This window comes from Notechis scutatus, chromosome 2 (genome assembly GCF_049901735.1).
Source record: "Notechis scutatus isolate UNSWTSFEM ecotype Mainland chromosome 2, rNotScu1.2, whole genome shotgun sequence".
Taxonomy (NCBI): domain Eukaryota; kingdom Metazoa; phylum Chordata; class Lepidosauria; order Squamata; family Elapidae; genus Notechis; species Notechis scutatus.
In genome coordinates, this window is record NC_142010.1 from 71,926,852 (window position 1) to 71,949,664 (window position 22,813).

The window sequence follows — 22,813 nt, forward strand, 5'->3', positions numbered from 1 at the left end:
CCAAAATAAACCCCAAACATGTATTTGTGTGTGTGTGTTTTTCTGCCATAGGTGAAGAGGGATGACCAACAATCAGTGAAATATGTGGAGCTTCTATTAGTAGCTGATTATGCAGAAGTAAGAAAGTCACCTATTATGTCTGAACTCAGTGGTGAACTCAGGGCTAACTAACTACGCATAACATGGACAAATGAATAATCCAAAGTGCCAGTTATGTTACCTTAAAAGTGGCTATGGGGACATCCTAGTATCAATTTTGTGAGAAATAATTTTGATTGTACACTGTCCTGCCGAAGGTTAAGAGGCAGTTCTGCCATGTGCCCAGTCAGTCTCTAGAACAACAACTACAAGGATATGATTGTTTCAGAATAGCCTCCATTTAATTGTTGATCCCTAGTGTACTGAGGAGATCTGGGGATGAAACAGCTGAAAAAACACTGAGAATGCTGATGGCACAAAACAAGGAAAAATACAATTAACATAGATACAATTCAGGTTCATGGCAATAAGAATGGTGCAACAGATTTATTGCGTCTGCGAAATTTTATCCATGACATTGTTGAAGATGACCCGAGTTCTGTTCAATCTGGGCATAGGAGAAGATTTCCTAGTAGGCCACTGTGGCTGATGTGCAAAACACTTGCAGACAAAATGCCTCAGAGTCAGGTGACACCAATACATTGAGTTAAGCGAGATGAAAACTTATAATGATTTCTGGGATTCCTTGGAACTTGTAGACTGTGCAGTAGTAGCAGGGTTCTCTGCCAATGAACTCTGCCAACTGCACATTGGACCAAACTTTTTGATTGCTTTAGGTAACCAGTGGTAGTGGTGCAGGTAGATGGATTTAAGTAGTGGCAAGTGTTTCTTTAACAGCAGCTCTTACCTGTGTTTAATTGTTGAGTTCGTTTTTCATCTTCCACCACCAGTGGTCTTCTAGACATCTCTTAATCAATTTAATCTCTCTTCATTTTTTCATATACCATAAAGAACACCAAGATCCCCCAAGTCAGGAGACATCACTTGGGCACAATCTCTTCTAAACTTCACTCACCTTCCAATTCCAGATGGCGACTAAGGACTTGGCAGGACTATGCAGCTGATCTCATAACCTCCTCTGAAACCCATTAGGGTAAATCAGTCATTGGGGCAGACCAATCTAACAGGTTTCCCCCCTCCCCTGTGAAGGGGTATGGCTCAGGAGAAGATCATAGCTACAAAACTGTGATCTGACAATGACAAAGGGACCAAAGAAAGGATTGTTAATCCCAGATCACAAAGGCACTACTCCTTCAAGAATACCAAATAGTGTGACCACTATTCCTAGCTGTGTCTTAGATGACTGGACAAGCCCAATAGAGATGTAAAAACATTCTGTGTGAACATGTCTGGAGTCTGTTTCTAATCAATTACTGGAACTAACTAGTATAATTCCCAATAGGACATTAGCTCATTCATGAATTTTTAATTTTAATTCCTTTTCCTCCTGCTTGGTTCTTTTCAAAGACGGGACTTCTGCTGATATCATATCTCTGCAGTAATTTGATTGTCTCACTGGCTATTTGCTTGACCATTTTTCCTATTTTTAATTTACGCTTGATATAAAGAAATATATATTTCCAGCCATGGTGACAGCTATATTCCTAATCACAGCACATATCTATACAACATAGACCTGTGTCTTCAATTATGTGACTCTGAGTTTGCCAAGTATAAGGTGCATAATAATATACCCAATAATTTTTTTTATTCAATTATCATAGAGTGAATAAGCCATCTTGTCTTACTCATTTTGGCTGCCAGAGGCCTCGCGGGCCAGTCCTTTGCTATTTCCAGGTTGGCCCTGTGGGCCAGATTTAAGCAACCTGTGGGCCGGATCTGGCCCATGGGCTTTGAGTTTGACACCCCTGTGCTAGAAGAACAGAAGCTAGGGAAAAGAAACTTCATTAGTCATAATGTTCTTAACTCAAACATTGACTTATAACATCCATGGGATAAACTTGAGACTTGGATTTCAAATCCTGGCAACTAGGCAGTAACAAGAGCTGTATGTGAGTGTATTATCTACAGCTGGAAATGGCTGTATGGCACCTTATTCATTGTATTTATGAAAATGTATATTGTAACATAGTCTTGACTGATTATTTTGCAGTTCAGCAGCATTGATAATGGCTGAATTTCTTTTTCTATTTCAGTTTCAGAAAAATAAACATGATCTTCAAGCAACCAAGAATAAATTAGTGGAAGCTGCCAATTATGTAGATAAAGTAAGAGCAGATACATGTTTTACAGGAAAACCTGTTATCTTTTAAAATAACAAATCAGGAAAAGCTGATTTCCTAACTGCCTATTCTGTGTAATTTCCCACATTTTCTAAAAAAGAAAAACAGAAACTAATGGATAGAAGAGAGAAACTTGGAATAAAGATAAGGTGGGAAAGTTGCCTTTTAATTTAATTATTCTATTACTAAAAAAATACAGCTACAGAACAATTAATATTTATTTATCTTCTAAGAGTATATATTTTTATGTGAAAAGGTAAATTAAAGAGGAAAAAATTTGCAGCCAAATTTTAAGATAATATATAATCAGTCTTTCTATGCTATCAATGGAATGTTGCTTTATAAAGAGAAAATGATTACATATCCGTAATCCTACCTAGATGGAAAAAAGGAAAAAAGGAAAAGGAAAAAAAGGAACATGCAACTATAGGAAGGAAAAAATTTCATTACACGGAAAGTTCATGTATTTTTCATGCAGCCAAATTTTAAGATAATATATAATCAGTCTTTCTATGCTATCAATGGAATGTTGCTTTATAAAGAGAAAATGATTACATATCTGTAATCCTACCTAGATGGTAAATCCAGAATAACTCTGAAATAATGATTTTTGTTTCTACCCCTCATCCATGATCATATATCAAAATGCTGGAATCTGCAATCATGAATAATTATGGATATAACTGTAGATTCCAAAATGTTGGTATACAGTTTGAGGGTGTCTTCACATCTTTAAACAACAGGGATCTTTATTAATGATTTTGTGTATAGTAAGCAAAAAGGAAACATTAGTAGAATCTTATCATACTATCATATGAGCTGAGAGCAAGTTTCATGGAGTAGTTAAGGCATCAAGCTAGGAACCAGGAGACTGAATTCTAGTCCCAACTTGGGGCGCAAAAGCAGCTGGGCGACTTTGGGCCAGTCACTGTTACAGCCCATGGAAGAAAGCAATGGCAAACTATTCCTGAAAAACCTTCTCAAGAAAACCTCAGAGACTTGTCTAGGCATTCTCCAAGTGTTGGACACAATTAAACAGAAGAATTTAAAAAACCCATAGGAGTAAGTGTTCTCTCATCTGTATGACACTTCTGCCATAATGCAGTTAGTAACCAACTCTTTGTAGACATTATGTGAGGAGTCCAATGCCTAAACAAAAGAAGTCATTTATCTCACTTTAAGATATACCAATTTGGTTGATATTTTTAAAATCATTTTTGAATTGATTCAGTAGTATAAGATATCTTCACTAATATAGACCTTAGTAATATTAATTTTTCCATTTCATTTCCCCCCTATGATATTGAAAATGTGATTAACAGTGTTGAATGAATGAATACCACTGATGGTGGGTGGGTACTTTTGGAGCAGAGAAGTAGTATAGGTTGCTTCTGTCCTTCACAATACCTTTTCCGTTTGGAGATCAATCCCAGAAACCTGAAAACCACAAAGAAGTCAATTCAGCAGGAGTTCTTTGAAACATCATCATATTGTCTATAGTATACCATGGGTATCAAACTTGCTGTGTCATGTTGCCATCATATGTCGTTTCACAACATTTTTCCCATTCGCAGAGCTGGGGTGGGTGTGGCCTATGCATGACACATCTGGCTTGTGGGCCGCCAGTTTGACACCCCTGGTCTATATGGATATTTATTTCTCAGGGAGAAATAATAAGAAAGAATCTGTCACAAAACCTTAGAAAAGTAGCTCATCTTAGAACTGTTTCATAGAGACAAAGCCTCTTGATTAACTAAAACTCTTCTACTTTTCTCTCTCCTCAACTTTTAGTTCTACAGGTCGTTAAATATACGGATTGCTCTGGTTGGACTTGAAGTCTGGAATGACTACAATAAGTGTGACATCTCTGAGAACCCACATTCAACGCTTTGGTCATTTCTTGCTTGGCGCCGCAAATTACTAATACATAAAAAGCATGACAATGCCCAGTTGATTACGTAAGTTGTTGATTTTTGAACATTTACAGCAATAACCATGGACCAAATCTGGCCTGCTAGGCTAGATCAGTATTTTCTATTGATTTAAATGGAAGAAGGGTGAGGCCTCCTCATAAGTCTCTCTTCTTCAGTTCCTCCCTGTGAGATCATCTATTGTACTTTGGATGGTATGCAAAGTTAGTTCTGAGCCAGTTCCTCGCTGTTGTCTCAGGAGAGTGTAGTGCAAGCGGTCATCTTAGGCTACATAAAATGGTCTCCTTTCAAAATGTAACTGCATGTATAGATGGACAAATTATATTCATAATTTCGTTCTCTCTCTTGTAACATGGTACAGTGGGATGTCCTTCCATGGTACTACTATTGGCTTGGCCCCTCTGATGGCCATGTGTTCGGCTTATCAGTCTGGAGGAGTAAATATGGTAAGTTACACTTGATAAATAAACACAATTTTTTTGCACTATAAGACGCTCCAGTCCAGACTATAAGACAATTAACTTTATAGGAGGAAAACAAGAAAAGAAAATCTGCCTCCCAGCATCCATCCAGTTATTCATCTAGCTAGCATCCTTGCAGCAAACAGCCTGGTCAGCTTCAGCATATTATCACAGCCCCAGCACATGGCTCATCAGGGCTCTGCCCCATTGCGCTCACCACCAGTCAGCTGAGCTGAGCTGCTGCTGCTGGGGAATGCTGGAGCCTTCGCTGCCAAGCAGCTGATTGGCAGTTGGATTGCCGATCAGCTGTTCTAGACAGTGGGGATTGCCGCCGCCTATCGCTGCCGGTGCATCCATCAGCTGCAAACAGGCAGTGGCGATGGGTGGCAGTGATAGGTTGAGGTGGCAATCGCCACCGCCTAGAACAACTGATCAGCAGCATTTTGGGAGGCCGATCCAACCGCCAATCAGCTGCTCGGCAGCAAAGGCGCCAGTGTTCCCTGGCAATGGCAATGCATCACCCTCCCCTCCCCCCTGCAATATTTGCTTTATAAGACATACAGAAAGTGGGGGGAAAGTGCATCTTATAGTGTGAAAAATATGATACTTGCCTCATTCAAAACAGTTTGAAATAAATAGGAACAAACCCAAAAAATTAATATATTTTGTGTAATAGGTTCCTCCTACTTTTTCTTAAAGGCTGTTTTTTTTTTTCATCAGAAGAGTGGAATTTCAGTGTCCAGTTCCTTTAATGGACATTAGCGCTATAGTTTACTTTGAAAACCTGGATTGTTTAATCATGGGGAGGGGAGAGAAAATTACAGGTTTTCCAAAAGGTATTGGGGGAGACAATTATTGTTTTGCTGGTAAGTTTGCCACAAAGAGGATCAAAATAAGCAGAGGGGAACTCTGCATCCTTCTAATATTTTCTGCCCAAATTGCTTTGTACAGGCTGCAACTTCAGTCAAATAACACATGGTCACCCAATAAAACTTGCTAGGAGTAGCTTTGGAACACTAAAAAAAGATAGTACTTCTTTACAGTTAACATAAGGAATATGATACTAAACTACCTCAAAACAAATTATGGGCACTATTTTAAATGGCTTTAAAACAGGCTTAAATAAATTAGTGGAATTTGAATCTTTCAGCTGATATCTCTTGATGTTCACAAGACGTATACATCTGAATATTAATTCTTGGCAGGACAAACAGTACTTCTCTCATGTGGGTTGGTCACTATAACAAGCCAATTACTTGATAGAATGAACTATAAGTACGATCCAGCAAGAGGCCCTTAAATGTTTTTATAAGCATGTATTTCTTAAAAAGTTACATTCCCTTATACAGGTAGTTCTCGACTTACAACCATTAATTTAATGACCATTCAACAGCACAGAAAAAAGGGACTTATGACCACTTCTCACACTTACAGTCATTATATCATCCCCACAATCATGTAAACAAACTTTGAGTGCATGGCCATGTATTTACAATGGTTTTAGTGTCTAGGGCTCCTGGGATTGTCATTTGCAACCTTCTTACAGAGCTTCTGACAAGCAAAGTCAATAGGGGAAGCCAGATTTGCTTAACAACCATGACAAAAAGGGTCATAAAATGGGGCATATCTCATTTAACAACTGCCTCTCTTAGCAATGGAAATTTTGGGCTCAGTTGTGGTTGTAAGTCAAGGTCTATGATTGTTATTTAAACATTATCCTTATGACCAAGTGAGGACTCTGAATTGATTTGTTTGATGACCCAATGGTTTGGGTTTTTGGCCATCCACCGTGTTCTCAGAGTTTTCTCCAACACCAAAGTTCGCAATTGTCGATACTTTTTGTACGTTGCTTCTTCAGAATCCAAATTTCACCTTCATTGAGTGTCACAGGAAAAATCAATGCCTGCATGAATCTGATTTTTATTGGTAGAAACACATCGTGGCATCTGAATATCTCTCCAAAGCCTTCATGGTCATTTTACCAAGTGCCACTCTGTAGCATATTTCTTGACTGATGGTTCTTTAACTGTCGACAGTTTCTCCTAAAAGGCAGAATCTATCCACCACTTCAATATCTTCATTGTCATTTTTAAGTCTGCTTGCTGTGCCTATTGTCATTAATTTATTGTTCTTTATACAATAATTAGATTATATTTTTACAATCTTGCACTCATTTTTTATTGTGCTCCATGACTTTCATCACCAAACGATGTACAAACCTACTGCAAATTTCTGTGCTTTCCATAATTTTTACTCATAGTTTCATTCTTATGTACATGTAGTCATGTGTCATTTTTTTAAATTGTATTTTTCATTTGTTTACCAGGATATTATATTGTTTTTTTCCTTGTGCATTGATGTTTAAATACCCAAAGTTGTTTATTTCGGATGGGCAGCCTTATACATTTAATAAATAAATTAAAATAGATGGGTGCCATTGAACATAGTAAAAAAGGAGAAGATTGGGCTATGATCTTAATGCACTCTTCTTGGCTGAATGAGCCAGGAGGAGGAAATATACCGTAGAATTGTAATATTAAGTCATCTTAATTCTGTACTTGGACAGGATCACTCTGAAAATGCCATTGGAGTTGCTGCCACTATGGCCCATGAGATAGGCCACAACTTTGGCATGAGTCATGATTCAGTTGGCTGCTGCTCTGCCAGCCCCAGAGATGGAGGATGTATTATGGCTGCTGCAACAGGGTAAGTTATTTATGTGCATGTACAAAAAAATTGCAGTGATAGCAATAGCACTTAGACTTATAAAACGCTTTATAGTGCTTTACAGCCCTCTCTAAGCGGTTTACTAAGTCAGCATATTGCCCCCAACAATCTGGGTCCTCATTTTACCCACCTCAGAAGGATGGAAGTCTGAGTCAACCTTGAGCCTGGTGAGATCCGAACTGCCAATTTGCAGGCAGCCAGTAGGCAGTAGAAGTAGCCCGCAGTACTGCATTCTAACCACTGCACCACTATGGCTCTGAAATGAAATGTTTCACTTAAATTAAGGCCTTCAGAAGGAAAGGGGCTTTATCTGAATTACTTTTTTAGCTATGACTGATACATACAGTATTTAACCCATTCAGGACATCCATAGGCAAGATGGACAGCAGTGTCATAAGGCGAGAAAGGTCCCTTTCTTATGTACAGATGTTCAAAAGTCAGGGCTTATATTGTAACATCACAAGTGTTTAGTATTGTATTTAAATAATATTATAATACAATATTATATAGTAATTTCACACTGTACAGGACATCACAGTACCCTTTTCATTGTCTCCATAGAATTTACTACTAAAAGTCAGCATTAATATTTTTTTCAGCTGTTCTGTATATAAAGAATTGAGCAAAACACTGTAAACATTTAGAGGGCATCAACTCAAAACTAAATTCCTTCTTTGACCCAAAGAGGTATGCACTGCTTGTTTTCACCTTTATAGGCACTTGGTCCAAATGTATCTCTGGTTCTTCAGGAACCAAATATTTTAGTTACTCTTCCAAAGGCAATTCTTTCCACCTAGGAAAACAATCACAGAAGCTGGCAAGTTAGAATTTGTCATTTGAAGTTATAGCCTTTGTTCTAGATAATCAGAATCAGATAATTGTCATTCAGCCAACATCAGCCTTCCAGCAAAGTGGACCAACTTTTTTCCTCTTTCCTTCTTTCCCCTCAAGTAATGGTCCTACTTTTAGTGAACTAAGTCAAGTGTGTCACCAAGGTTACAATAATATTTATTAAAGGAACAAGTAGAGTTTGCAGCCTGGGGACTATTGTTAGATTTTCTGCAGCATAAACAGAAAAATGAAGTTTTGACTTTGAGATTTGAGGATTAGATTTAATTTGACTACAGAAATATTGTGGATTATCAAATAAAGCTAGTCCTCGATTTAAGACCACAACTGAGCCCAAAATTTCTGTTGCTAAGAAGAACAGTTGTTAAGTGTCCCTATTTTATGATCTTTCTTGAGACTGTTGTTAAATTAATCCCTGCAGTTAAGTTAATAACATGGTTTTCATGTGAACATAAGCCAGTTGCCAAGTGTCCAAATTTTGATTGTATGACATTTGGGATGCTGCAATGGTTGTCATAAGTCACTTTTTTCTGTGCCATTGAACAGTCACTAAATGAATTGTTGTAAGTTGAGGACTACCCTGTACAGTTAATAATATGCTTCTGTGTGTTAGATTAAATTTAAACTAAGAATATATTATTTTTTTAATATTGGTTGTTAATATTTTAAAGATTTACTTAAACTTAGAGGTTGTTGTATTATATAATTGTCTCTGTATTGAAAATAGTCAAACATCATTTTTATATGTGTTATTTTATGTATTTTTGTCACTTTTTAACTTTTCCTTTCTATCTCTCCCTTTTTCGTTTTCCTCTTTATGTTTGTGTGTATTTTATTGGGTTTTTAAAAATAATAATAAAGCCCAACTCTGGAATTTTTCGTACTAATGCTTGAATAATAACAGTTCAAGATTGCTCCTTGGGTGTTTTACAGAGCCCCCTTCCCCAGAGTCTTCAATGAATGCAATAGGAAAGAGTTGGAACGGTATCTGCAATCTGGCGGTGGGATGTGTCTTTACAATATGCCAGATACAAGGACCATATATGGAGGACAGAGGTGTGGAAATGGGTATCTGGAAGAAGGAGAAGAATGTGATTGTGGAGAAGCAGAGGTAATTCCTTTTGGTTGGTTTCATAGATTTTTCAGAGTCAAGTGAGAATTAGTATTTTGGTATTCCTTAAGAAATGATGAGAAGTGTGTTCTTCTACTTAAATTTTCTATTATTGCCTCCACCAAATATTTTTTCTGGCTTGAAAGCTTCTGTTTATTCTAGCAACGTGGCTTCTGTAACTTAATGAACACGGAGAGCAGTTCCAGAGTAATTTCCTCCACCCACACCTCCTCATTCCCTTTTTTGTTACTTGAGAAGGACATCAATCCTCTTTCTAGAGCTTAGAATCTGATAATGTAACCCAAAAGCATAGAAATCAAGTATTCAGATAAAACATCAGCGAGCCAATACTGATGCTATTGTCTGAGAAACTTAAGTGCAGATTTCATCATATGAAAAACTCAGACCTGATATTTTGGTGTTTTGATCTCAATTTATTTGAGAATTGAAACATTTGAGTCCCAGATGTGACATCTTTAAGAAGCAACTTTGAAGCTTCTTGGATATTGTTATACTTGGCATGAAAAGTAAAAGCATATCTAGCTACAATCTTACAACCCACCCAGAAGGACAGCCAAATGCTTTCCAATGTTTTTAGATATAGAACATCTGTTCTGTAATTATAGCACGTGTCATTTCTGTTATTTCTTCTGCAGGAATGTCATAATCCTTGTTGCAATGCTGCTAATTGCACTCTGAAGCAGGGCGCTGAATGTGCTCATGGAACTTGCTGTCACAAATGCAAGGTGGGATTAGCTACCTTTTACCTGTGCCTTTCAATTCCTGTTTAGTTTCTTAATTTTAATATACATAATAAAGGCTTGAATTCTCATTTGAATCAGCACTCTGATTTGGAAAGATTGTAACCTCAGGACACACGTCCTCTTCTAAATCACTGCAACAGGAAGAAAAGCAGGGTTAGATTATATGACTGTTTCATCTACTTGGGAGTGATTAAGTGCTAGAGAGAACTGGATTGGTGGCACAATACCAAATAGGATCCCCATGGGGATTGAGAAAGGAGTAGAGACTGTGGGGGAAGGCCTTAAAGAACCCCAGCTTCAGGGGGTCAGAGTGTTCAGTCCACCTATCATAATCACTTATCAAGCAGTGTGTCTTAACATGACACACTCTGCATGTGTCTGTATGTACACACACACACACACACACACACATATCATTGTCATAACTTAAGGACATGTGTTAAAATGTTTGGGTTTAAGTATACAGAAATGCAGAAGTTATAATCAGGAAATAATTTTACTTACAAATATGCATACACTCTTTCTGCATTTATTCTCAGGAAACTCAGTTATTTAAAACAGGTGTTTGTTTAACTGTGCAACTGTCCAAGGGCCTTGGATTTTGCTATTATATGGCCAGTTTTACTTGTTTCCAGGAGGTCTTATGGCATTGTTCAAAAGTTTATAGAGTTTGATTTAGTGATTAAGGACATGGTCTAAAAATGAGGAGATTATGAATTGTAGTCCTGTTCTAGACATGAAAGCTACCTGGGTATCACAGAGAGAGAGTCAGTTATTCCCTCTCAGTTCTAAGAAGAAGGTAAGGATGAATAACTTTTGAAAAATGCTACCAAAACAAATTAATGGCATGCCAACTTTCTGAATTTGATACCAGGCATCAAGACTGACTTGAAGACATCAGACAAAGCAGAGAAGCCTAAGCAAGACAGAAGTGTATTTATTCATTTTATTCAATTTATATGATTGCCCATCTCAAGTATAGAACTCTCGGTGGCTCACAACATTAAGGACAATATATGAACACAAATACAAAATAAAATCCATAATAAAACACATAGCAGTTTGAGAACCATAAAAAGCCCTTATTATAGTCAGAAAACAGGTGCTGTCATAAACCCAGAACCCTAAGCTTGAGCACAGAACCAGGTGTTCAAGGCCCTATGGAAGGCCAGCAGGATTGGGCCAACCTAATCTCTGGAGGGATCATGTTCCAGAGGCTGCCGCCATTCTTCTTCAGGGCCCCACCAACTGACATTCCTTGGCTGACAGTACCCACAGCATGTCTCTCCTGCCGGATTGCATAGGACAGATAGAGACAACCTGGTTCTGATTTTCTCACTTTCTATATCTTTGGGAAGCCACCCAAGGCAGCTGTTTTGGCTAAAATTAGTCCCACCCTGAGATTAGAACTACAAATGCGAAGCTTGTCTTTGAAAGGAGGTTATTGACCCAGCTGGGCCTGAAGTTAAGCCTTCTACTTGCTTGCGTTATTAGTCTTTTATATGTGGTGCCTGGCAAGACAAAATCTTCATTTAAGGTTTTCTCTGACCCTGCTTCTTACTGATAGTTTTCTGTTTGTTATATTTTACATCTGAATTTCTCTGCGGAGTTGAGCTTCATTTCTTGGTAGGGTGGAGTAGATAAATATGCAGACAAAAGATTCCTGTGTATCGCTTTACATTATAGCTTTCTTAGGAAAATGTACTTAAAATAGTCTTGGTATGCTGGGTTTTTCCCATACGTCTCCTGGAGGCCCTGCTTTCATAAATGCATTCCTTGGGTTGGCTTAAAATTGCTGCTCAAGTTGGCCCTACATTTGTGGCCAACTGGTTAGGCAAAGCCACTCAATGTGCAACATTTAGATTTTTGCACACCGCTACCATCTGATAATTTGGATTGTATGCGGTAGCTTTCAGAAGCTAAGTCCTTTACATGTTGACAGCTGAATACAGCTGTCTGGATACCATCACGGTACCTTCCATGCAAATTCAAGCAGCCACCACATCCCCCATTATGGTGAAAAGTATCAGTGATTCTTAAGAGTTGCATGCAAACCGTAGTTCTTGCATTTGTTAAGCAAAGGAAGCTCCAGAATCAGCTTTAGAAACATGGTCTGCCTGAAAATAAATAGGGTAGCCTAGTGCTAGCAGAATATTGCCAGTTAAAATGATCATTTAAAATTTATATAATATATACCAGATGTTCTACATAAGGCAGAAATCAACTTCTACTTGCTCTGTCCGTTAAGCCACTTGCTAAAAGTTTTCAGATTATCTGCCAGGTAATAAATGTGACATAGTTTTTTTTAAAAAAAAGAAACAGAAAATGCTGGGAATTGAACATGGAATATTTTCCATCCCATCTCTCCCTCTAGTATGGAGTCTCCTATGGGGTAAAGTACAATATAAGTGATCAGTAATAAAGCATTACTGAGATTAGGATATGGTTCAAGATTGCTTTTGTTTGAAAAAATTCCTCGGATATTTGAAAAAAGAGATACTTTTTATAGACTTGAGACAACAAAAATGTAATTTGGGGGCAATAGTGAGACGTTTCTTCCCTTCAGTCAGGGGTGTCAAACTTGCGTCGTCATGGCAGCATGATATATTGGGACTTTTTCCCCCCTTCGCTAAACCGGGTGGAGGGGATGGCAGCACGTGACGTATCCGGCCCACGGGTTGGGAGTTTGACAGCCCTGCCTTTAGTGATGCTTCAGGAATTAGATTGAATTGAAATTATATTTGCTATACAGAATGAAGGAAACCGAAAGTTAGTTCAGCTTGTCTTCAGAATAAAACTATGATATATAAATCTTTAAGTGCCTAGATCAACCCTTAGCCAGCTTAACTGAAATGCCAAGTATTCCACACCATCCTGAAATAAATGTCTAATTATTTTACCTTCCTGTAGTTGGTTTCACCTGGAACTCTTTGCCGGGAACAGGAGAGAACATGCGACCTACCAGAATACTGTTCGGGCAAATCACCGTTTTGCCCTGCAAACTTCTACCAGATGGATGGTACCCCGTGCGAGGATGGCAGGGCATATTGCTACAATGGAATGTGTCTGACATACGAGCAGCAATGTTTGCAGCTTTGGGGATATGGTAAGGAGGACCAATCTCTATGAAAGACAGAGGCCCCTTGCATTCACAGGTGTAAGGAAAAGGAAGGAGAAGATGGTTCTTATTTTTAGTTTATGGAACTATAATTACATCAAGGAAGAAGAACAGAGAAAGGGAAAATGTGCAGAGGCTATTGTGTCTTGCTTTGCTGAATTATGGTTTGTTGGGTAACATGTTGATTGAGTCCATATCACTCTACCCTAATCCTAACATGATTCTTAGAGTACAGTGGCTGGATTCACACATTATATGGGCAATCCTAAGGGTCCTCTTTACTAGGCATTCTACACCAGTTAAAGTTTGTGGGTGATCTTCAAGGGCAGCAGATTTTCTTGCATGATGAAATGCCATTGTGTGTCCTAGCCAAGTCAAGTCTGGGTGATTTTTTTTTTTAAGCTTGAAAATTGCTTCAAATTTTCATCTCAAGGGCTAAAAAGCCTTTTAAAAATGCAGCATGATATTTCCTGAAACTTTTATTACAAATAATCATAGATACAAATATGTGAAGGTGGAAGTTCGTTCTCCGAGCTTATGGGTTGGTTTCCGAATGTTTCATTATCAGGCTAGGTAACATCTTCAACGCAATTTAGGTGATGTCACTGTTTTTCTGCTTATAAGGGCTTCATGTCATCAGTAGGTCTTGTGATGGGGAGGTCAAGATAGATAGGTAGATAGAGAGATAGAGATACGTTAGATATAGATAATCATTGATATTTGTATATGAATACAGGTAGTATTCAACTTACAACCATAATTGAGTTTTGCCTCATTTAATGACCTTTCTTGCTACAATTGTTAAATGTATCACTGCAGTTGTTAAGTTAGTAACACTGTTCTTAAGATAATCTGGCTTCCCCATTGACTTTGCTTGTCAGAAGATCACAAAAAGTGATCACATGACTCTAGGGCAGGGGTCCCCAACCACCGGGCCACGGACCACCGGTCCGTGGATCACTTTGCACCGGGCCGCAAAGAAAAAAAAATAAAAAAAAATGGCGGCTTTCTTCGCCTTCGGTGAATGCTGCTGGGATCAGGGATCAAGGACACAAATGAAAGAAGGGGAGGGAGGGAGGAAGCAACCAAAGCCTGTCCTACTCTCTGGCTCAGTGGCTTCGGTTTCCTCCCGCCTTGTTCCTCTCTCAGTCGCTCTCTTGCTCCTCCACCAGCCCAGGAAGAAACTGCTTCAAAAAAGCCGGCAGGGTGGCTTTTCCTGTCGGCGCAGCTCCCGAGCGCCCGTTCACCCCCACCCTGCCGCCAATCAATCCAGGTTCAATCCAGTGCTCCGTTCTGCCTGCCTGCCTGCCTGCCTTCGTTTCTGGTAGTTTCGGAGCAGCTTCAGCTGAGAATAATAACTATTCGCCTCTTTTACTCAGCCGAAGCTGCTCCGAAACAACCAGAAGCGAAGGCAGGCAGCAGGCAGAACGGAACACTGGATTGAACCGTGGCGGAGGGGTGGGGTGAGCGGGCGCTTGGAAGAGCTGCGCCGACAGGAAAAGCCACCCTGCCGGCTTCTTTGAAGCAGTTTCTTCCTGGGCTGGTGGAGGAGCGAGAGCACCTGAGCGACTGACTGAGGAGGGAGGGAGACACCTGAGGGATGAGGCTGAGGGAGCCAGGGCCGAGAGGGGCTTCTCAGCTGTCCTGCAGGGACTTGTCCTGAGCTGCGGAGACAGCCGTGGGCCGCCACCGCCCAGTGCTCAGTTTTGAAGGCGCTCCTCAGCCCGGCGCAGTTCCTGAATATGCAGCTGAAACCCTCCGTTTTAAATGTCCCAACAGAAGAGAATATCTGTCGCTCAGGGTTGCAATGAGGAGGCATTGGCGCTCCCTGAACTTGGTGGTTTGCTGGCAGACATTTTATTACCCGACTAGGTAACAACATCAGATGTTACCTAGTCAGGTAATGAAACATCTGCAAGCAAACCACCAAACTCGGACTCCCCCCACCCCGGTCCTTGAAAAAGTGTTTCTGCGTGAAACTGGTCCCTGGCACAAAAAAGGTTGGGGACCACTGCTCTAGGGCACTGCAACTGTCATAAATATGAGTCAGCTGCCAAGCATCTGAATTCTGATCACATGACCATGGGATGCTACAACATTCATAAATGTGACAAACGGTCATAGTCACTTTTTTCAATGACGTTGTAAGTTCGAATGGTCACTAAATGAACTGTTGTAAGTCTAGGACCACCTGTAGTCATGTCTAGTAAACCCCATGAGGATCAGATGAAATATATTTTACAGACTGGGCTAGGACAGTTTTGCCTGTTCTAGTAAAGCACTTATTTTGTCCTTACTGATGGGTCCACACCTAATGCTATACTTTGTGAATCTTTTCCATACAGGAGCAAGGCCAGCCCCTGACCTTTGCTTTGAGAAAGTTAACGCTGCCGGAGATTCCTATGGGAACTGTGGGAAGGATAACAGTGGGAACTACAGGAAGTGCGACACAAGGTAGAAAGACACAAGGCCAACTGTTTTCATGTGAGATGAGATAACTCCGTATCCTCACAAGTTAAAAGATGAGAAAAAATGAATCCAACCTATGTTGCATATAGCGGCACATTAATTGGCCATTTTTGTTGGACAAAATTGTCACTTTTGCTTTGCTTATATTCAAATATTTCAGAACAAGTTCATGCCCTGACTTTGTTAGTTGTGGAAAGAGTGGAATTATTTTTCATGACCTCATAACTGTGAACATTTTCCTGCTGTTCCTTATTGCATAAACATTATATCAATTAAACAGCAGAGAAAGGACTCATGGATTGTATGAATGTATCATCTGAACTACTTTTCCCAATCCAGATAGGAGCTCCTTATTTCTTCCACCAGATTTCTCTGAAAAATCTTTTGAAACTTACAGCTTTTCAACAATTCCAGACTGTTTTCATAAGTATCCCCTTTTTAAAAAAAGAAAAGAAAAGAAAACCCACCAATACTTTGGTCCCAATATGGATTAGGACTCTCCACACTTGATACTGAAAAAAAAGAAATACCATGTTCCAAGGTGGGATAGCAAAATGCTCTTCAAGCCCTATTTTGTCTTACAACTATAAGCATGCTCATTTTCTTGCAATTCCATAATCCTTAGATACATAAGGCAAACAAAGCCTTTATTAATGAAAAGCAGAAGTAAAATTGATCTCAGAAAGTGATGAAAAAAATCACTGTAAATGTTTGAATACATGTACATAAAGCTCTATATATGATACTGGGTTTTTACTTACCCTTTTATTGGTAGGGTAATTTTGAGGTCAGTAAACATGAAATAGGATATTCAGCATTTAAGAAATATATTTTTCAGCACATAACATGGAATGTGACTCACCAGGTCCCTCAAGACTCTTCATTTTATTGGAAGTGAATAATGCCTTTGTGTTGGGTGTTTGTGATGCTAAGATCTTAGCCAGAATACTCAGACTCACAGAATTTTTCTTTCCAGAAGTGCTAAATGTGGCAAGATACAGTGCCAAAGTTCTGCTTCAAAGCCTCTGGAGTCCAGTGCTGTTGCAATTGATACAACTATCAAATTAAATGGAAGAGAAATTCGTTGTCGTGGTACCCACGTCTATCGAAATGAAGAAGATGAAGGAGATATATTAGACCCAGGACTTGTGATGACGGGAACCAAATGTGGCGATAGTCATGTAAGCGCTGGCTGCCTATTGTAGCTTATTTCCCTTTTAAAATACGATTGCTTTTTCCCAGAATTAATTGCATGCAACAATTTGTTTTAGAAGTTTAATTCAACTTTGGGGGGGAAAAAGAGAAAAACCCAAAGGGAATCCTCAGAATCAAAAACTTGGAATAAGAAGGACACACTGGGTGTAGCTTCCCTCCCTTGGAGCAGGCTTCACGTTCTACACAACATGTTGCATGCGGCAGTACAGATTTATGGAATTTGGCGGACTTAGTTTAATAATCCTTCATCCTCCATAAATAATTGCTTCTTCTTCCCATATATCAACTTCTGGGCTTAAGCAGATGCTGAGAGCAATGAAGTAATTACCTCAGGATGGGGTAATTGCAAGAGTTGGCTTCTCAGAGTTGATGAAGTGATTTTACATCCCAAGCATGCCTTGTACCCAAATCATTTAATAGCATTATTCCTGTGGTACAGTATTTCTTAAACATTTTTTACTATATTAAAAATTAAAATAGACATGTTATCTAGGATTTTAATACTGCAGGGTTTTTAAACATAAGTTGGCAAATAATTTTGATTTCATGGACCTCTGAGAGGGCCTTTGGGGACTTAGAACCACATTTTAAAAACTACTGTTCTAGTATAATTCTGAATGTTCGGTTTCTCCTCCAGGTGTGCTTTGAGGGCCACTGTCAGAATACCTCCTTCTTTGATAGTGGACATTGTGGAAAAAAGTGCAATGGCCATGGAGTAAGTATCGGTCCTTGTATTCAGATACCATGTGACTGTATTTATTCTATGCTTTCTTGGCTAGCTCTTATTCTTTCTGTTGGGTTTCAGAAAACTAATAAGCAACCTAGATAGTATTCATGGAGAAAGATGTCCTATCAAAGATATACCTGGCTGTAGAAGGATTTCCAATTCAAGTGTATTTGGAGAGCTAGTTTGGTATGGTGGTTAAGATGTTAGCCTAGAAACCAGGATGATAGAATTCTATCATCCAATTCATGTGTTAATATAGGATGGAAAGACATAAAAAATTATTTTCCTAAAATGGGTATGTGTATGTCTTTCTAAAGTCCATCTTAGACATGAAAGACAGCGGGATGATCTTGGGCTATTCGGTCTCCTAGCCCAACCCGCTTAGGGTGGGCAAAATAGAAGGAGGGAATATGTTATGGACATTATGTACATCCACTGCTTTGAGTTACTCATAAAATAATAAAGATGGGATAAAAATCCAATAAATAAATAAACTTTTCCTCTGGAACTGGGATCAAACATATTGTTTAAAAATCATTATTGTTTAATTTGTACATTGACCAAAATATATTTTAGAACAGAAATGTACACTGTCCTCCAAGCACCCCATCTGTGCCCTGCCAGCACCTTGAAACCACGTCGCTAAAATTTGACAGCAAAATGCCTATTTTTAAATAAGCAAAATAGAATAGGAATTGATGAGAACAGATGAATAAAAGAGGAATAACAAATATAGCCATTTCTTCTTTCAGTGACCTCAGCATGTCAAATGGCTTTCTGTGGCTTTTTTAAAGGTACCAAAATTTAGAAAGACACACACATACCCATTTTAGGAAAATAACTTTTTATGTCTTTCCATCCTATATTAACACATGAATTGGATGTTCGACAAGGGATTAAAATGTACGCCTGTGTAACAGCTCTTAAGTTTAAAGTAAAAATTCAGTGGCTATAAATGCTTTTGTACTTTTCATATTTTGTCCTGAGAGAGGTTCAGCAGAAGTTAAATGGAAGAAAGTGAAACAAAATGCAAAACATACTTTTGTATTTATGGTCTATTTTTCTGGGAATATTTTTATAGCAAAAATGGGATTGTTCACTAAACAAGCCCAAGTGGTGGCCAAGTGGTAGTTGAATGGTGGCCAAGTGGTGGTTGAATGGTGAGACAGAATACAAAATGTTAGAGTAGATGTCCATCATGCAAGATTAAATTGATGCTTCTCTCACAGTTTTAAACAAATCTTAGGGTTCTCTTCAGAACATAAAGATAGGTCACGAAGTGTTATAATGATCTTAAATATCAAATGTTGGAAGGGTCGGCTTTCCTTAAGCCGTGGTTTTACATTTGAGAAGAAGTTATGGCCATTTGTTATGGAGTGGGTATTTATTAAGAGGTTAAAAATAGTGGGAAGTCATCTCTGTTCCTCTTTAGGAATGTATATACAACCCAAAGTGAATTTTGAAACATGGAAATATACCCTTTGAAAAGAATGTTCAAACGCTGCATTTCTTGGGAGGGATGATGGATATTACCATGGATTGTTGGGGTGACTTTTAAATGCACTGAACTCTAACAAAATCCAAGGCAAGTTACAAAGGCTTCTTGTGCTGTTGGATTGGCCTGAGCAGGGCGTTTACTACAGAAGTAACACTGATGGTGTTCTCTCAATACAGATTTGCAACAACAATCACAACTGCCATTGTTTCAGTGGATGGGCACCTCCATTTTGTGATAAACCTGGAAAGGGAGGAAGCGTGGACAGTGGCCCCATGCTTGAAAAAAGTGGGTGTAATTTGTATTGTTATTTGATCATTGACATGTGAATAGAGCTTGTGGGGCAGGAATTTGACTGAGCAGGGAGGCACAGGACCACAATTTATTGGGTGGTTCATACCAATATAACTGAGGGGAAGATAGAGTTTGGTAAGTGACGTTTTCGTCTCTCTCATATTCAGCATTGTGACACATGATACAGGTATGTCCTTCACTATTACCTGTTCAAATGCTGGCATCCTACAAAGGGGTTGTTGTTGTATTTTTGTGTGGTGGTTGCATTTTAGCACAATCAGTGACTTTGAATAATTTTGGCTTTTTTTTTTCTGGTCCAGGTCCTATTCCAATCATCATAGGTGTCCTGGTTTCCATTTTGCTTTTGACTTTAATTGGAATAGCTTTTTGCTGTTACAAATGGAGAGCTAAACTTGTGCCAGTTAAGAAGACTATCTTTGCTCCCAAGAAAACCCAACAGTCCAGGTGAATGAATGAATGAATGATTGAGCGAATGGATGGATGGATGGATGGGTGGCTGGGTGGATGGATAGATAATTTGTCAGTAAATGAGATGATTGTTTTTTTATGGTAAGTAGGCATGAGGATCGATGAGATGTTGCTCATATCCCCTCATATTTCATTTGATTTCTGGATACATATGCACAACAAGCCAGTATTCTTTTATTTATATCTATATTATAAAGGTACCATTACAGTTTTTGGAAAAACTTTGGAGGCCATATTCAAGGCTTTTAGGGAAAGGCTGCCTTTGTCAAATCTCAATCTGTAAACTTCTGTCCTAAATTGATTATAAACACAGTGGCTGAGTACATATTAGAGCTTTAGTATAGTGTGTGAACTATAAATAGAAATATATCCAGGGCATAATTCCACTTAGATTTTAGATAACTATTCAGACCTGTCAGCACTATAGATCTGCTTCTAGAAACATTATGAAAAGAGGTCTCTTGTTATATTTAATAAGAGATTTCACCCATAGAAATATGAATTGTTACAACGTGGCTACTGAATTTATTGGCCTTTTTTCAATGTTAGTCTAGATAAAAACATGTGGTTTTCTTTGTAAGAGAAACCTTTATACAAATAAAGCAAGTGCAACTGCAGAAATGATTTATAATACTTGTTTGTCCCTATTGTTTGGATACAGCACACCTCCTTCCATTCAGAAGGAAGCGAATGGACATACCAACCCAGCATTCAAATTGAAAACTCCACAAGGACAGAGAAAGGTAATTTGAAATGACTAATTTGTAATCAAACCTCTGTTGAGCCATGCTCTGATTCTTCAGCATTTTAAAATACACCATCAAATGAAATATCTTAGTTGTACAACTAATTTTCTTGTTATGTTCTAAGAAACTTGTTCTGTATGTCGGTTCCCATTATCTCTGAACTAGACCATTTTGGGATCTCCAACCATTTTTAATCTCGCTGCAAATCATTATTTATATATTTATTTATTATTTGTTTATTTATGTTGTGCTTGAGGCAATGTAAGTAGGGGATTTGTCATTTTACTCTTACAGCAATGCCCCAGGGGGAGGCTGGTTTGAAATATAATACCCGACTCAGTTGCTCAGTGAGTCAAGTGGAGGCTTCCAAGCTCACCCTCTTAACCACTATACTATAATGCCTCTTAATTTTGTTCTATTTTAAAGTTGCAAATTGTATTTATTGAAAATATTTCTAATAAGGGACGTGTATAGATTATATTTTAAATGTACTCTTCCAAGTGCTGGAGCCTATAAAAATAAGGCCACAAGAATGAACAGTAAAATCCATATATACATATACGTACACACACACACACACACACACACACACACACACACACAATTACTAGGCCAGGACATAAAATATATATGCAGCATTTGATAGCACCCATTCAAGAAAGATACTTGGAAAATAAAACCACAGTGATTACTGTAAACTTCCTTGATCTCTATGAGTCTTTGCCAGAGTAGGAAAAAGGTAAAGATAAAATAAGTTTGACTCACGGTGACTTAATGGACACATTCCTCAAGGAGTTGTTTGGAGTTGTTCTTTGACTTCCAATTCTCACTTATAACCATGCAAATCCCTTGAGGTCCCCCAATTAAGCATGAACTAAGTCTACCCTAAGTTGTTTTGAGCCCAGACTGGGTCAGTTTGGTGCTGTCCCCTATTGAAGCCAGAAAAAAATTGGTTGTCAATCGATCACCCTAAGTAATAAAGTAGAAATGCCATCTTCCTCTTTGTTTGATTTGCTTGTAGATTACTGATATACAGAATGCACTCTCCAAATCTGAAGTGCTGTACTGCGAGCCACCTGCAGAACTGAAGAGACAGGGACAGCCACCACCACCCGCTTTTCCAGCTAACTATACAAAGAAACCCCCCTTTCTGGAACATCGTACCGAGAAGAAGCATTTGCCAAAACGAACTCCACCAAACAGGCCCGCACCTCTACCTCCAAATATCATGGTTCAGCAGGTGAGGAATTTATATACCTATGAAATCCTCTTTATCAACAACTCTGTGTAAGCTGTACAGGTGTTTTAAAACCAGTGAAATTCAAACTACTACATTTGGTATTTGCTAGCAAATGTTTTCTAATGTAACTTTAGAAGTATCTGCTTCAATTTGCATTGTATTATTGGACCATATATTTATCTCAACACAGATATAAACTGTGCATCATTTGGGTGTGTCTTATATATCAGATAGACTGTCACTTGTACTGGCATGACCTGGCCTATAAGGGGAGCACTCATAGTTCTTTTGTGTAAGCAAGTATTGACAGGAAGAATATATAGGATTATGTAGGGTTTTTGACTGAGCAAGGGAGCATAGTGGTTGATGTAGTAATATACTGAAAGTAATTCAGGATCCAGCATTACTGTAAAAGAGGTATTTATTGTCAGGAGAATGGTTTTGCTTGTATATATCAGAATGAGAGAATTAAGCTTTTTTAAAAAGATTCCCATCAATAAATGATAAAGGACTTGCATTTTTGTATTTTGGTGGGATTACTGCCAAAGTTTAGTAGGGTAATATATTGGGACCTGAGAGCTACAGAAAGGGAGAGTGAGGAGCTCCTGACAGCCCAAATTTCTCTTTACTGCCCTTTCCACTTCATCTCAAACAGGTTGAAATTGGTTGGCAAAACCAATAAGGTTGAAATGACAGCACCACCTTGTGTCAAAATGAATTTCCCTTTCAATCTCTTCTCTGCCTAGAACATCTCCTCATTTTAGTGGCCTGATGGTGTAACAGGGCTTTTTTTGTTTTTAGCTTGGCATAATGTGTAGTTGGTTTAGTAAACCCTGGGTTTCAGATTTTTAACTTAGCCTTGTGGGTGAACCAAGCCATGCCTCAACATCATTTT

The 22,813-nt window shown here is 38.6% G+C and overlaps 1 protein-coding gene across 1 annotated transcript in view; it reads left to right on the forward strand.

Annotated features, from left to right (window-relative positions):
• ADAM19 (ADAM metallopeptidase domain 19) overlaps positions 1–22,813 on the forward strand; it is a 71,459-nt gene that overhangs the window by 40,972 nt on the left and 7,674 nt on the right. Inside the window, exons 7-21 of the mRNA XM_026682143.2 lie at positions 52–117; positions 2,196–2,267; positions 4,074–4,240; positions 4,575–4,659; positions 7,241–7,380; positions 9,184–9,361; positions 10,018–10,107; positions 13,036–13,231; positions 15,589–15,697; positions 16,689–16,893; positions 17,565–17,642; positions 19,329–19,437; positions 19,764–19,908; positions 20,594–20,675; positions 21,700–21,918. Of these exons, the coding sequence (XP_026537928.2) occupies positions 52–117; positions 2,196–2,267; positions 4,074–4,240; positions 4,575–4,659; positions 7,241–7,380; positions 9,184–9,361; positions 10,018–10,107; positions 13,036–13,231; positions 15,589–15,697; positions 16,689–16,893; positions 17,565–17,642; positions 19,329–19,437; positions 19,764–19,908; positions 20,594–20,675; positions 21,700–21,918 (1,941 nt within the window). The remainder of the gene's footprint in view (positions 1–51; positions 118–2,195; positions 2,268–4,073; positions 4,241–4,574; positions 4,660–7,240; positions 7,381–9,183; positions 9,362–10,017; positions 10,108–13,035; positions 13,232–15,588; positions 15,698–16,688; positions 16,894–17,564; positions 17,643–19,328; positions 19,438–19,763; positions 19,909–20,593; positions 20,676–21,699; positions 21,919–22,813) is intronic.